The following is a 16,833-nucleotide window of genomic DNA, read 5'->3' as shown; positions in this document are numbered from 1 at the left end:
AAAGTCGACAGAAGAGGTAATTAATCTTATTCAGGACATTGCGAAACTCAGCTTGTGTTCTGGCAGCGGATTGAAGCCTATTACCAAGACCTTTCCCACCTACAATGGGCGTTGCTTAATTTGCGACGAACTGTACCATTATTTCTGATGCAACATGCATATAGCCTGCAAATACTTGCGAAAGTTAACTCAGAACACCCTGTCAAGAAGAAGAAAAAAATAAAAAAACAGACTTCTATGTCTCGAGCAGTTTGTCGTACGAAGGTCAAGGTGGCAAAGCTGGTAAAAGCTCTAGGTGAAATGAAAAATTAAAATGAACACCTTCAAGGACAGAGTTTGAAAGAAGTGTTAGTGCCCTTCCTCTCAACTAACAGCTGGCTGTTAAAATATGTTTTAGAGGTTGCAAAACGGAAGTCAACAAAAGTGATGGCATATTCCGATGAGTGGCTACTAGGCTTCCCAAGTACCAAAGAATGCCTATCAGCAGTTTGCCTGAAGCGCGGTGCGATTTGAAGGGCTCGGGTTCCCATCTTGTGTGCTTTAATTGTGCATGCATCCGAAAGTTTCTAGTTCTACATACGTGTTACAACTTAGCTAAACGTCCGAAGAAGTTAAGATGAAACTATAACGTGAATGAAAACGCCGGCGACAGCGCTCTGTTGCTCGCACACATGGTCCTTGGAGCCTAGAATGTGCGTCTAGTATAGTTCTCCATGCAAGCGCAATTGTTTGCACAAAATCCTCAGAAGCCTCCATTACAATACGGCACGGCGGTAGCTTCAGCAGGATAATAGGGTATAAATAAAAAGCAGCTTCGTTTCTACATCGGCTCAGGGGCATGCGCGCAAAACTTCGCTCACGAAAAAAAAAAGTCGCATCCGTGGTTATGCCAATAACTCGGCTGCGAATTCAATATTACGACTAAACTGAAATCAAAGACTAAAGAGCGGCATCGCATGTGCAAGGCACCTGACAATGAGCATGCAGCGAATGCATTTCGAAGCGCACAGGCGCGCACGTCGTCTGCAGTGGCGCACTCCGGTTCACCGCAGCGCCACCGCGGCGATCATTCAGCGGCAGCCCCCGCCGCGGCCGGCGGACGACAGACTAGCAATATTTCTAGGGACCCTACCACTAGCCTGGCGGAGGCGGATCGAGTCTTGGATATGGATTCGTGTTCCCCCGAGTAGACGATAGGAGTCACTACAACGTTTGCAGCTGCTGATGATGATATCACAAATATGTGTTGCCCTCTCGTGGCCGCCAAAGGTACCATAATAGTGTTAACATGGCCTCCGAGATTACCCTTCTGCGCGTGTTGTGTTATCTCGGTGGCCATGATGTTAATAGATGTCTGCATTTTTTTTTCCCGAAAATAAAACATTTTCCGTAAAATTTCCCGCAAGATTCGTAAAATCGTAAGACTGGTCAAAATTCGTACATTTTACGGAAAATTCGGAAGAGTTGGCAGGTATGCCTACATCCATCGTTTTGAATGCGTAGTATTGCTCGTACATAAGAGGGAGTTTGGGGGAGGTTATTACAAGACTCGATGTATAATGAAAATTACAATAGACAGAATAGTCTAGAAAAATGAACGCCTAGTAAGCTTCCTGTTTAAACATGCGTGCTAACGTAGATGACAGAAATGTTCATTACTTGTTATTGAATCATGAATATAATATCCCTATGAGCGTTTTTCTTTGTATATGTTGGCTGCATGACAGATCTCTATTTCTTCAAGGTACCCCTAAAGGAGGGCAAGTGCATTACATAGGGGGCGGGGCGATACAATCTGTTAACAATCGCTATATGTTATATAACAAGTATAGCAAGAAACATGAACATAAACCGTTAGGCGTAAGCGACATAACACGAAGAGGAGGAAAACATGAACATCATCCACAAAGTATTGAACACATTATCGTCACAGTGAAGTAGCTCTTGGGATTTTTTATGTCAGTGTCTGTAGAGATGTCCGATAACAAGTTATTCCATCCAATTATTCCATTCATATCTCGCAAAGAGAAAGACACAAGAGGCTTCACCAGGCTAGCACTGTGCTTCCTTCGTCGATGTCCAAAGAGTGGCTTACTCTTTGGCATCCTCTCGACTACTGCGCACCTAAGCTCGTGTTGCAATTTTGTTGACTTCCACTGTCCGCGCCGGTTATGAGCTGGACTGTGTCCTTACGGGGCCAGTATTACTACCTATATGCACCCTGAGTACAGAGACATGTTCTCATTAAGTGGAACAAAGACCACCGGCGTTATATACTTCGCAATGAAATCGCTGCGTGTGGACACAGAGGACCGGTGCACTAATGTTGTTCGAGAAATCGAGACACGCGCGCAGTCGGCACTGATATGACCGGAAGACCGGGGCCTATAAGGATTTCACCGCTAGGCGTTGAGGAAGGCAGAAGATGGCAGGAGTTGTTAAGAGAAGAGCAAACTGAAGATCTATTTTACATAATTACAAAACACAAACGTGCAAGCACCTGAAAGGGAGCGAGGTAGCTCTTAATGAACTGAGAGCACAGGCGAGTCACACTGAAGCAGCCCTCGTATAGGCTGCTTAAATCACCTTTCAGTCCTACTGTGGAACCCGTAGCTTCACAAACGTCCAACAGGCGCTGAGCCGCTTCTTTTGGCTCCGCCCCTGGCTTCTTTGGCTCCGCCCAATTGTTCCACCAGCACCTCACGCACAAACGCGCACACATACAAGCACCTCCTCGCACTTGAACAGGGAACACTGTAGACCGCTGCAGAATAGCCAGGCCGTTCCTGTTGCTCTCTATGATGCGGCGATGTCCCATCTGGTTCCAGGCATCTTCAATGGCGCCGACCGGGTGACGGTGCACACATACTCAGCAGCACAAAGCCCTGTCCAAACCAATACGTCTTAATGGCCTTTGAGCGGCGCGTGCAGCAGCTCCTTTGAATTCACCGCCGCCTCCCTGAGAGCAATTTAGGAAGCAATCTTCCGCAGTGAAATCACAATACGACGAGTGCAGCTGCTCCGTTTCGCCCCGCTGACCCGGCCCATTGTCCAGAAGTTTCCAGTCACAAAACGTAGTCTTTCTGCAACGCCTCCGGCAAGGCGATAGGACACCCATCTACCCGCCGCCAAACTGGAGCCTGTGAGAGAACTACACACTGGTCCAAGCCAGTGTGTCTTAATGATCACGTGTTGACACAAGGAATCTTTGAGTCAACAGTCGAACGGCTAAGGAAGCCATCTCCCGCTGCTGGGTCACAACACGACGGCGTGCCGTGGCTCCTGGTTCGCCCCGCCGCCGTGGTCCATTGTTCAGAGGAGGAGTGCCGAAGATCAAAGGACGCCGACAAAAGTGCTTGACTTCAATTTCCTTGTACAAGACACGCCTTTCTATGTTGGGAAGATAAGGATCCGTGCTCCTTTGTCCTGATGTCCCCTGTCAACACGCCTCGGCCCGCTGTCGCATTTTCGAAAAACCACATCCGGTTCTCCAGCCGCGCTCTCCGAATGTGCGGATTCTCCGGGACTATTTATGGCCGATTGCTCGGGCATAACAGCACGTCCTCCACCACGAGTTCGGTACCAGTAATAATTTCGGCATAAATTGAACAGAGGACTGGAAACTCACAGTTATGCTACGTTCACTGGTTATCACGTAATGTTCGGACTGTGCCGCCGGAGTCCTAAAAAGATTTCTCAAGGAATTCATGCAGTGTGGGCTTTAACAGTGTGTGGGAGAGGGGGGGGTGCCACTCTGATTCGAGGTTATTCCTTCGTTGTAGCATGTTTAAAACTACCTATAATGACATATTGCGTGCTGCCTCGCTCACCATGACGCTGACATCTATTGCCCCCAGTCGCGCCCTGCTTCGGCTAGTGGGCTGATGAACCTGCCTGTTTTTGCAGCTCGGCCAGCTTTGCAGCGAGAAGGTCTACGGCGATGACAGTAGCGCCATACTTCGCCAAGTCAGCGGCGATGCGAGCGCCCATTCCTGAAAGCGGTAGAAGAAAAAATCAGTCAGAGAGAAAAAAACGAGCACGCACGCACGCACGCACGCACGCGCGCGCGCGCACACACACACACACACACACACACACACACACACACACACACACACACACACACACACACACACACACACACACACACACACACACACACACACACACACACACACACACACACACACACACACACACACACACACACACACACACACACACACACACACACACACACACACACACACACACACACACACACACACACACACACACACGCGCACGCACGCACGCACGCACGCACTCACACACACACACACACACACACACACACACACACACACACACACACACACACACACACACACACACACACACACACACACACACACACACACACACACACACACACACACACACACACACACACACACACACACACACACACACACACACACACACACACACACACACACACACACACACACACACACACACACACACACACACACACACACACACACACACACACACACACACACACACACACACACACACACACACACACACACACACACACACACACACACACACACACACACACACACACACACACACACACACACACACACACACACACACATACACACTAAAATATACTACAGAGCTTGTTCTGTAATAGTCTGTAAAAATAACTATACAGAACAATGGACGATAATCATCCGGGAAAACTATCGAATCAAGTGATAATTTTTACTGAGTCCCAGTAACACATTTTTTCAAGTTCAAAATTTTCCAGTTAGGAAGCTCATAAGACGTCGTTGACATATCTGTTAGGTGTGTTACTACGCTCCCTGACATTCAGAAATGTTTAATGTCCTCATTGCCATAAAATGACGCCGACATATCTTGGCAGGATAGTTTAAAATCTTACGCCTATAAAAAAAAGAAAAATGTTCAATCAGACTTACATGTCGGCAACATATATTTTCGCGATTATATAACTTCATCAGGTAGATTCCTATGCTAGGTGTGACTTCATTGCCTTTTCTTTTCCTTTTTATTTTATGTTCACATTCTAGTTTAACACAGAAAATAATCTAAATTCTCTACTCTTTGTCCATATATGTTTAGTATTTACAATTGTATCCGGGCCAATCCCCCGCTGTGGGTATGTGCCATTTTGATAGAGGCCATCATCATCATCATCATCATCATCATCTTCATCTATATGCAAAAAGAAAAGAAAGAAAGAAAGCAAGAAAGCTCACGGGGTGCTTACCAATGCGTAGTGGGAGATTTAACAACAGATATTCGTACAGGTTTATTTTGCGGTGTACTGAACCAAAAATAAATTGGGTGTGTTCAGGTAAGAACGGTAATCGAGGTGCCATTACCATTTTTTATTTTCAATGAATTTTTTATATTTGGTTAGAAAATGTCTCGACACAAAGGAATGAGCTCTAGTTTTTCAAGGTACAGTGCAGTTTTCTCGAAAATAAAAATATTACCGTATATCACTAAAAGTGAGAAACGCCGCCTTTGCCATTTCAAAAAACTTCAAGTTTGGAGACCTTCTGCTTGCGTACTAAAGCATTGTCATTCATAATTTTTCACTCACTAAATAAATGGAACTTTTACTTGTATGGGAATTTCACTCACTAAATAAATGGAACTTTTACTTGTATGGGAATTGTTAAAAACCTGCTTTTGTTGCAGTTGATTTAGTAAAAAATCAGAAACATTGTTCCAGAAGTAACGTGCTACAAAAAGAAAAAAAAATAAATTTTCAGCCTTTAATACGGGCATGATCCTTTGCGTTGTTTGCCTTAAATCTTTTTCTTTTTATTATTCTGATCATTTTCCTAATTTTAGGTAAAATGTGGAGCTCTAGATCTCTAGGCGTGTTCTGCATAACGCATCGAATTCTCCCAAAGTGCGAAAAGAGCAAAAAAGGCGCAACATTGATTCCAACAATCAATCAATCAATCAATCAATCAATCAATCAATCAATCAATCAATCAATCAAGATTTATTTATTTAATGGGCGCAGAAACCGTGCGGCAGCACAAAAAAAAAAGAAGAAAAAGGAAAATGCACAAACAAGTTTACACACACAGAGAGAACACAAAATAAGAAATAAATAACATAAAATGAAACTGAGACGAAAAGTGTCACGGAAAGAAAGCAATCAATGAGTACCATCTCTTATATACACAGTGAGAGAATTGTTGAGCACATTACGAAAAAAAAAAAAGAACGGTAGATAGAGAGAAAAACAACAACAAATAACTGACATTGATTATAGTAATATAGAAATATACACAAAATAAACAACTGCTGCAGGCGCAAAAAGTGCGTGGTACGTAAACACAGGTTAGAAATACAGGAAAGTACAATAAATAATAATAATAATAATAATAATAATAATAATAATAATAATAATAATAATAATAATAATAATAATAATAATAATAATAATAATAATAATAATAATAATAATAATAATCAATGAATCAATCAATCAATCTTTATTTAATGTGCGCAGGAACAACCATGTGGTCTTAGTGCTGCAGCACAAATAAAAAAAAGAAACAAAAATGAAAATGAACAAACATGTTTACACACAGAGAGAGAACACAGAAGAAGAAATAAATAATACATGAAATGAAACTGAGGCGAAAAGTATCACGGAAAGTTATCAATAAATGAGTAGCATCACTTATATACACAGTGAGAGAATTTTTGAGCACATCAGGAAAGAAAAAAAGAAAGAACGGTAGATAGAAGAGAAAAAAAACAACAACAAATAACTGACATTGATTATAGTGATATAGAAATATACATAAAATAAATAACCATTCCAGGCGCAACAAGCGCGTGGTACTTAAAACACAGGCTAGAAAAACAGAATAATCCAATAAAGAAATAGAATTGAACACGGACAGTAAGATTCGAATATAAAGTTGAAAGTTGAAATATAAGTAAGAAACGGATAAAAAGCAGTTCAAGATACAGACAGCATTGAACAGGAGAAAAAGCAAAAAGGGAAGTAAATACAATATTTTAGGCTAGAAAGTGAGAGTTATAGGTGATAAAGTACTATTTAGAATACAACACTACGAACATCCAATATAAATGAACAGAGCGAGTTTTGCAAGATGTCAAGGTGAGAACTAAAAGAGTTAAATAACCACTGCATTCTGACCAGAGGGGAATGGGAATGAAGAGACGGAGAAACTTGAAATGGTCTGAATTCCCTCATGTTCTTTCGCGGAACGCGCAGTAGGATGTACTCTAAGAGCTGAGGGCACATAATGTGGCCATGAAGGAGTTTGTACAGAAAAGTGATATCAACTCTGGTACGACGGCAGTGAAGAGAAGGGAGATTCAGTTGGGCGCTCCTGGTGGAGCGAGAGGAGGAAGTTGCGCAAGGAAAGCGATAATGAAATATTCCGTAAATTTTTTTTTTTGTACTCTGTCAACCTTGTCCAAGTTCGATTTGCAAGTGCCATTCTAAACAACCGACGCGTACTCCAAGAGCGGCAAGCATATGGACAGGTACAGTTTTAAGAACGAAAGTGGAGTACGGAACTCTCTCAAAAATCTGCAAACGAATCCGAGTGTGCGCATAGCCCGATGAGCAATGCGTTTAGTGTGAGAGAAGCTGAGGGTACGGTCAAAAAGTACACCAAGGTAATTAATTTCCTCAACCCTGTCCAACAGCACAGAATTCACAGAATAATAGTAGGGAAAGCTATGTGTTTTGCGGGTAAATGAGACAACCCTAGTTTTGGAAGAATTGAGGGTAAGTCGATTCTTCGCACACCAATCAGAAAAAGCAGATATGTCCGATTGCAACAACAAGCAATCTTGAAAAGAATGTATTACCTGGAATATTTTTATATCAGCATAAAGAAGAAACGAGGAGTTCTTTATCGCCGAGGAAGCATCATTAATAAAAACGGAGAAGAGAAGTGGGCCTAGAACTGAATCTTGAGGAACTCCACTCGTTGCAGGATAAACGAAAGAGGTCTTCTGTCCATTGACACTGACAAAGCAGAAGCGATCTAGGAGATAGTTACGTAGGAGGGCTCCGATTGGGACTTCGACGCCAGAGAGTAGAAGCTTTTCAAGAAGTAGTGACTGAGTAACAACGTCGAAAGCTTTGCTCATATCACAGTACACAGTGTCAACCTGACCTCTCTGAAGGACTGCTGCAGAAGCATACGTCATAAACGTGACTAGGTTGGTAGAAGTAGAGCGACCCGACATGAAGCCATGTTGATTCGGTACTATGATATGTTTGAGATGGAAGGAAAGTACGTTGTGCAAAGCTAATTCGAAAAGCTTAGAGGTTGCACATAGAAGAGAAATCGGACGATAATTGGAAACATCAGAAATAATAATAATAATAATAATAATAATAATAATAATAATAATAATAATAATAATAATAATAATAATAATAATAATAATAATAATAATAATAATAATAATAATAATAATAATAATAATAATAATAATAATAATAATAATAATAATAATAATAATAATAAACCATCACCATGGATTTTTATGAATCTTCCTCTCAAGAATCCTGAGTATTTCGGGAATATTGCGGCCTAAAAAAAATGTTGCATTATATTGTTCAAAATTATAAAACTAAGTATAAAACTGAAGACTTGTTCTGAAAATTGTCCTAATTCAGCCTGACATTCTGGCACGACTTAATAAAGTGTTGTCACTGAAACTTTTTTTCTTATATTATCAGGACCTAGTTCTTGCTTATGGAAAAAGTTGAAGCTCTTGAGTTGCTGTTCTATCTCCATATTACCTCGAAATCGGCCAAAATTAAAAGTTATAAAAATGTATATTGATTCGAAATTTAAAAAACTACCCCGTATTCTATTTTTATCGAATTTTCCAAAAATAATCATATGTACATATAAATATCGGGCACTACAAGATAGTGCATTGTGTAAACTAAAATATAAAAGTAAATATAAAGCTAAACGCATGTTTTCCTCTCCAGAAGTGCTTAATGCTTCCCCATAAGGAGCAAAAGTTACATTTTGTATTTGCTGAATTTAGTTTTTGCAATATCCAAAGCCTTCTCAATGCTTACATTGTTGTTTTCTGCTTGTTGACAGTGTTGATGATTGCCTAAGGTGGAATAAATTCTCTATTTCTGGCAACTTCATTGGAGAACGCAAGTGACGGTAGAACTTTTTCTCTATCCTGTATTTTTATTTTGTGCACAGGTGCAGTCGCATTCAATCTAGTTCTTAAATATATTCTTTGATTCCTCTTTTATGGCGAAAATCAACAATACTCTATTCTTGAAGACCATTTTTCTAATGAGCACTTAATTACAGTCATACGAAAAGCTCTTTGCAGCAGGATAGTTTTAGGTAGGATTTTAACATCCCTGCCTTCCGCCCTCTTTTTCTCCTTCTCTTCCTACCATATTTATTTATAGCAGCAACACGAATGAGGTGAGATCTCGACAGAGCTATCTACCTCAGAAAAAAGGCGAGTCAACACTGAGCGAATCCGCCGTCCACTTAACGTGCAAAACGTACTCGTAACCTGCAGTTTAGGTGGACGGCGGGTTCGCACCGTGTTGACTCGCCTTTTTTCTGAGGTAGATAGCTCTGTCGAGATAAATGATCGTTATCTCACCTCATTCGTGTTGCTGCTATAAAGAAATTTAGTAGGAAGAGAAGGAGAAAAAGAGGGCGGAAGGCAGGGATGTTAAAATCCTACCTAAAACTATCCTGCTGCAAAGAGCTTTTCGTATGACTGTAATTAAGTGCTCATTAGAAAAATGGTCTTCAAGAATAGAGTATTGTTGATTTTCGCCATAAAAGAGGAATCAAAGAATATATTTAAGAACTAGATTGAATGCGACTGCACCTGTGCACAAAATAAAAATACAGGATAGAGAAAAAGTTCTACCGTCACTTGCGTTCTCCAATGAAATTGCCAGAAATAGAGAATTTATTCCACCTTAGGCAATCATCAACACTGCCAACAAGCAGAAAACGACATTATAAGCATTGAGAAGGCTTTGAATATAGGAAACGTTAAAATGTAACTAAAGTAGGGAAACATGAAATCGAACTGTTGACGCCTACTCCTTGAAGGGAAGCCAAAAGCACTTCTAAAGAGCGAAAACATGTTTAGTTCTATTTATTTTTATATTTTAATTTACCTATTACACTATATTGTAGTGCCTGATATTTATATGTTCATAAGATTGTTTTTTAAGAGAAACTGATAAAAATATAAGATTCAGTAATATTCAAAATTTTGAATCAAAATTGTCCATTTTTTGAAAATGTTTGAATTTTGGCCGATATCAAAATAATGTGGAGAAGGAAAGGACAACTCTAGAGCTTCAACTTTTTGCATACTTATTAATAAAGAACTAAGCCCGGATAATATAGAAAAAATTTTTCAGTGGCAACACTTAATAAAAGTCGTATCAGTATATAAAGCTGAATATCAACAATTTTCAGAACAATCAGCCAGTTTAATTTTTATTTTTATAATTCTAAGCAATATTATGCAGCACCTTTATAAGCTGTAATATTACGGAGGTAATGAGTGTCCTTGAGCGGGATTTTCAGCTTCTAATTTTTTCTGAATAAAAGACAATGATCCGAAAAATGAAGGGGACAATATTTAATGTAAACAACATAAAGCATCATGCCCGTATTAAAGGTTGAAAATTGACATTTTTGTAGCAAGTCAATGTTTTAGATTTCTTAGTAAATCTACTGCAACAGAAAAATAGGTTTTTAACAATTCTCACAAAACTTTAAGATGCCTAGATTTAGTGAGTGGAAATTTATGGATGACATTTTAGTACGCAAGCAGCAGATCTCCAAACTTGCCACTTTTTGATATGACAGAAATGCCATTTTCCACCTGTGGTGACATACAGTTTTTTTCCCGAGATAGCTTTACTTACATATATATGTATATAGCTCGTGGAGCAACCATTCCCTCCGCAGCGTTCAGGGTTGTGCCATAAAATCTAGCCCCCCCCCCCCCCCCCCCCCCCCAGTCAAGTTGGATGATAGCTATTGCCATTTAAAATGGCGACATATTTATCTGGAACTGTATGCCGCTAATTGCAAAAGCATACACCGAGGTGTGAGACAATGCACCTTCGTTTCCTCAGAACCGAGCAATTTTCATTTCGGGAAAGGAAGGTATTTAAAATCCTGTGCCAGTATCTCAATGCTAAAGCGCCAAGCAAGATACGAAACGGTGCTTTCACACGTTTTAATCGCTTAGACGGACATAAACATCGCCACATATTCGTTTTTCTTTGATTAATGATGAAAATTGTCATTTGAGAACTGGTAATGTTGTGTGAAATTACGAAATTCGAGGCGATGCTTGTAGTTCAGACAGGTGAATTAATAGCGGTCTGTTCGAAGCGCTCCTGGTATGTGACCTAAACAAGCCGCAAAAGGAGGACGGATGCAGTACTGCCAAGTGCAGAATATTTTAAGTCTATGAGCAAGCGTGTGCCCATTGTGGCTACTACTACGTTATGGTAGATACAGTAAGTGTAGCTGTTAACGCCAATAGGTTGTTTTGATTATAATAACGAGAAACAATTAATAGGCTGCTTTGAAACCGCGCTCTGCCCTGGTCACAACGTGCTCCTCCGGGTGTACTCCTCCTGTACTCACCTATGGGGCTGAAACGTGGAGGCTAACCAAGAGAGTTCTACTTAAATTGAGGACAACCCAAAGGGCTATGGAACGAAAAATGGTAGGGGTAACATTAAGAGATAGGAAGCGTGCAGAGTGAATCAGAGAAATAACTCAAGTTCCCGACGCTCTAGTGGAAATTAAGAAGAAATGGCCATGGGCAGGACATGTAGTGCGAAGAGAGGATAACCGATGGGTGTAGTTTTATGCAGATATTTTTTGTGGTCAGGTGTCCATAGGAAATTGTGGCAGCTACTGTGCTGGATTTCCTGGTTTGGATCGCTGTCGGTTGCGTTTCTATGAAGGCGAAACGAAGAGGTGTCCGCGTGCACTGCGGTGCTAGTGTTCGTCAAAGATCCCCGAGTGACCGAAATTATTCCGCAGCCTTCCTTTACGGCTCTTCTTTCTCTCCTTCCACTTTCACTCCCACCTTCCTACCTCCCCGTACGGCGCGGTTAAGGTGTCCACAGAACAAGTGTGGCAGATACTGCACCTTTCCCTTCATGTGAACCAATTATTATATTAACTGTGACAGATACTGTGCATTTCCTTTCTTATAAACAAATTTGTTTTTTTTTTTTTTAATTTTACGGAAGGCTTCATGCTACCGGCCGCTGGTGGCGCGCACCCCAGAAGTAAGCGGGGAAATGGGCCTTGCTGTGCGAGAGAGCCTCGAAATTTTGATTCAATTAATGATAACAAACTAATAATGAATAAACGCTTGAACATTGCGCGGCTTGCATGAAAACTCAGTGTAGCTGCCTGTGCTGCTATTAAGCATGAAAAGGTGTTAACGAATACAGCTAAAATATTTAGCAATAACTTTTGTTCATTAATAATGAACTGTCCCAGCGAAGGAGACTTCGGGAAGTATCCCCCTTTTCTCCTGTCCTTTCCCGTCGGTGCATGTAAGCGTCCCTGGAGCTAAGAACGTCTGTGTGCGTAGCCACGTGGGGTTTTAACTTTCACAGAACGTAGTCTTACCTTCGATCGGCTCTGCGAGTGCCTTATGCGCGTGCTTTCTTATTGTGAGCGTGGTTCGGCTGGGGTGGTCCTACGTTTCCGTGTTTTTTCCTCTTGTAAGGCTCGCTCTCAGTGACCAGCTTTAATTGTTAGAACGGATAATGCGCTCAGACGGCATTGTTATAAGCGGCGTATTTTAGCGTAGAAAACATTAAGAAGCTGATGGTTCCGCGGTATCGTTATATCCGATATATTGTTCTACACGATATTAGTATAGATAGGTATAGCCGGCTTTCCCAGCCATGGTCAATCCTCCAGGATGACTTGTAAACAACCTCCGGTTACTGCTGTCTCTCTGTAACCTTCCCCCCCCCCCCCCCTCCTTCTTCGGTAATCTTTTTCCTCCTCCGTGCATGGTAACTACCTTCCGGCTAGGCATTCTTACACTCTCGCTTCATCCTTCTGCAATGGCGGTAACCACCGGGTGATTTCTGGGGCAGAAACTCTGCGGTTACGTTCCTCCGTTTTCGATAAGCTCTTTGTGCTTCCATAGTTTTATTGGCTTCCCCATGGTTACCATTTTTAAGTTACTCGAACTAATGATACTGCTAAGGCATTAACCCCAGAGAACAGTCCTTTACCAGCTGCTGGTGGAATTTGTTTGGGATTATTCCCGTTAATGTCTGTAATAGCGGTACATATTACGTGAAGTTTTTTTTTATAGTTGGTGCAATGGGCTTGAGGCCGTCAAAGGCAGAACTACTAAACACATTTGAGATGCTCCTAGAACATTCAGGTATACGTTCGCTTGGCAAATGTTTTTGCGCGTTTTAATGGTAAAATCGTAGTCAAGCGCTGCTTGTTACGGTTACCTCACTGAGGCACCTATTAGTACGAAAACAGTCATACGTGAGCCACTCAACAAGAATCCTATCTGGTGTTTTTTATGCCATCGCTCTGATTCGCTAAGATATTTCGCGTGGTCACAACCGCGTTACCTCGCGCGGGTAAATCAAACTTAGTCCCATGTAGCGGCTCCAACGCGTGAGTCTCCCTGACTGGTCTTTCAATGAGTTCGCCAGCCAACAAAAAGTGCAATGGAGCCTATGACTGACCATGACCTCTTGTAGTGCTTTCACACTAAGAAATATTCACCTGTTCGATTCGAACCAGGATACTCGGGTTCAGTAGCCGACCGTCTTAACTACTGAGTCACCGCGGCGGGTGCTTTCGTTCGTTATAGCCAGGTTGGGCTAAATGTCCGCCATTTGACGCGGCGGCTCGCAGATGGCGCCACAAGTAGGGTAAACTATATAGTTACTCTAGGTTAAACTGGAGTGACTCTAGGTTAAACCCGAGGTTTCCGCAATCAATTACGTCGTTGCACCGTAGCTGATGGTTAAACTTCTGTCATTTCGCGCGGCGGCGCCCAGATGGCGCCACATATACAGCTGAAGCTGCAGAGCACCTATCCCATAGCCACAGAACAGAAATCCTCTTACCTTGTTTGATATAAAAATTGTAAGGGCATTTCACGCCATCAAAGGAAAGATAGTGTTTAAACGGTTAGTTAAGTGCCTTGTAGAAATGTTAAAGAATGTGGTAAGCGTCGTGTAAAAACAGCAATTATATCGAGTTTGAAAAAGTCAGATGAGAAGAAGCCCGCGCTTTCGCACTGAAATCAGTTCATCATATAACCGTTCTCAACTTTTTTCCCTCTCAAAATTTCTTGCGGCATTTCGGCCCACAACGCACTCCGTTTCGTTCCTCTCGCCTCGGCTGATTTGCTTGTGGCCACCCAACGGTGGTCCGACGTTTGGCGTTAACGTTTCTAATATGACAAAATGCGTAGAAAAGTAATGGGATAATGCCGTCGTCGAAAGTCAGGGGGTACCCCCTGTTTACAGTAAGAAATAAAAATTTAGGGAAGAGTCATTCACACTTGCGAGTTGCGAAGGGTAGGCGACCGGCTGTCGCTTGGAGGAACCACTCAGCTCTATCGGTGTTTACGCTTTCGAGGGTGACCCGCGGCTTGCCTTTTCGAATTAGTCTCGTACGGAACGAGACTCGTCGACCTTGACTGCTCACCAGCAATGAGAAGTGGGATGTAAAACTAACTTCTGGCCACTTCAGTTGCACCGGTTATTCGTTAGCGGTTTGCAACCCACAGTCATAAAGCTAGAAATTCAGGCAGCACGCGACTGACCTACGACTGTTGCTTTCGGACCAATGAAATCATTTCAGACAGTGGCTTTTCAATCAAAACGGTCTACGCATTCTTTGCGAGTCTCAACTGCGAATGGCCTTTAAGTTCCGCCTTTTAGGGAATGACGCGACAACTTTTTAATGAGTCTCATATACCGCTTTCCCTTGCGGATTCTTGTTCGCGTACAATCACTTTGCTACTCGATTTTATCACTCATCCCTTAATGACGTTTCAAGATATGCAAGAGGAAGTAACAAGGGGGGAGGGGCAGCTTCAGTTCGCGAGCCAAGTCGCCGTTTCGACAAGGGGACTTGTTTTTGTCTCTCGAAACACCGTGGATAGCTGCGATTTCGAGCAGGCAACAACTCAAAAAGTGCGATACATTCGCAGTGCTCGGGCAGAATGTTGTTTTGGCGGATTTAAAAGCAGCGGCATGTTTCCATAAACTCTGGTTAAGGCAACGACCTGTTTGACACATGTAGACAGAACCGCATCTCAAAGGAATTTTATAGACAACGCAAACATTGCACTCAACCACCGTTTTTCTATGCTTGATGCTGCCAGCTATTTTTTTTTGTTTCGGTTCAGTGATGCACAAAATCATGGCAGGGCCCGTATTCCGAGCTGGCGTCGTTATCGAAAGTGTCGCTATCTCACGTGATCTCAGGTCATCTGATTGGTGGAAACGTCGGAACATGATGTCGACACCTTTTCCGGTTCCGTAGTGGCAACACCCGGTTCCGGCGTTTCAGCCAATCAGATGACTCGAGGTCACGTGAGATAGCGACACTTCGATAACGACGCAAACTCGGAATACGGGCCCAGGTTTCGTGGTGCCGTCTACACCAAACTTTGCCGCAACCATTTTCAAAATTACTAAATATGCGATGGACGTGAGGCACCACCTCGTATTTCTTCAGTTCTATGCAGATTGGCACTCCTCCTGTGTCCTTGTCTCCGTCCAACTTCTCGCGCTACGTGATCCTTTCGAGCCATTAGCAATGAACTGGCCCAAACGTGCACTCTGCGAGTGACTTTTTGCTCGCAAAGCCGACGACGACGACGTACTGTTTGGAGAATGGGGCCTCCACTCTAACGCGTTAAAATTCTGTGCGCTGCCGAGATTGCGGTGGCTCGGCAGATAAATTCAGGCTCGCTTGAGATGTCCGGGGGGCGGTTCATTCAGAAGGGGCCTAGCGCACCGATTCATGAGATGGTGGGTGCATTGGTTGTTATTGTTTGTTTAGAGAGAAGTGAATGGAGGCGCCACTTTTCGCGAACATTATCCAGGTTGGGCACAAACAACACAAATATACTTGTAAGTAGAAGATATAGAACAGCCGCATAGCTCATTTGACAGATCCCTGTTCTTGAAATGTGAAGCCTGTGGGGCACGGATCCCACCTACGGCATGTTGTCTTTGTTTTTTTTTTTGTACTGTGTTATGAATTATGTTACACCTAAAAATGATTTGAATAATGCCTTCCGTTGTTCAACGCCATGTAAGAAACGTACAGAAAATGAAACATATAGCCCCCCATGCTTTAGTTGGTTTCAGGGATACTTGACTTCGGTCATGTGTACCGTATTTGCCTAAAGTAACCAGGGTGCGGGTTGTACTTCTTTATCAATATATTGTTTAGCATTTATGCTGCCCTTAAAAGTGCATATACCTTCGAGGTTAAGTCAAGTTTTCTAGTAGAAACGTTGGTTTGCTTGCGAACTGAGGCCCCGCTCCCCTCTCCCCACCCCTATCCTTTGTTGGGTTCTCTTTCATTCTAAGATTAAAAGGCATTTTATTCTTCTGGGAAGCCTTATGGGCTCCGTAATACATGCAAGACTCGAAATATTTCACCTGGTTATTTTCGGTAAATTCCGTAAGTTGTAATGAGCCCCTCATTTCTATAGCTTTGTCTGTTGGGTGGACGC

At 42.3% G+C, this 16,833-nt stretch overlaps 1 protein-coding gene across 1 annotated transcript in view; it reads right to left on the bottom strand.

The window, feature by feature from the left end:
* LOC146202311 (L-xylulose reductase-like) overlaps positions 1-16,833 on the bottom strand; it is a 45,510-nt gene that overhangs the window by 27,812 nt on the left and 865 nt on the right. Inside the window, exon 2 of the mRNA XM_084584386.1 lies at positions 3,895-3,992. Within this exon, the coding sequence (XP_084440512.1) occupies positions 3,895-3,992 (98 nt within the window). The remainder of the gene's footprint in view (positions 1-3,894; positions 3,993-16,833) is intronic.

This window comes from Amblyomma maculatum, chromosome 1 (assembly GCF_055883805.1).
Source record: "Amblyomma maculatum isolate TAMU_Amacu chromosome 1, ASM5588380v1, whole genome shotgun sequence".
Lineage (NCBI taxonomy): Eukaryota > Metazoa > Arthropoda > Arachnida > Ixodida > Ixodidae > Amblyomma > Amblyomma maculatum.
This window is presented reverse-complemented; position numbering and strand designations above follow the sequence as displayed.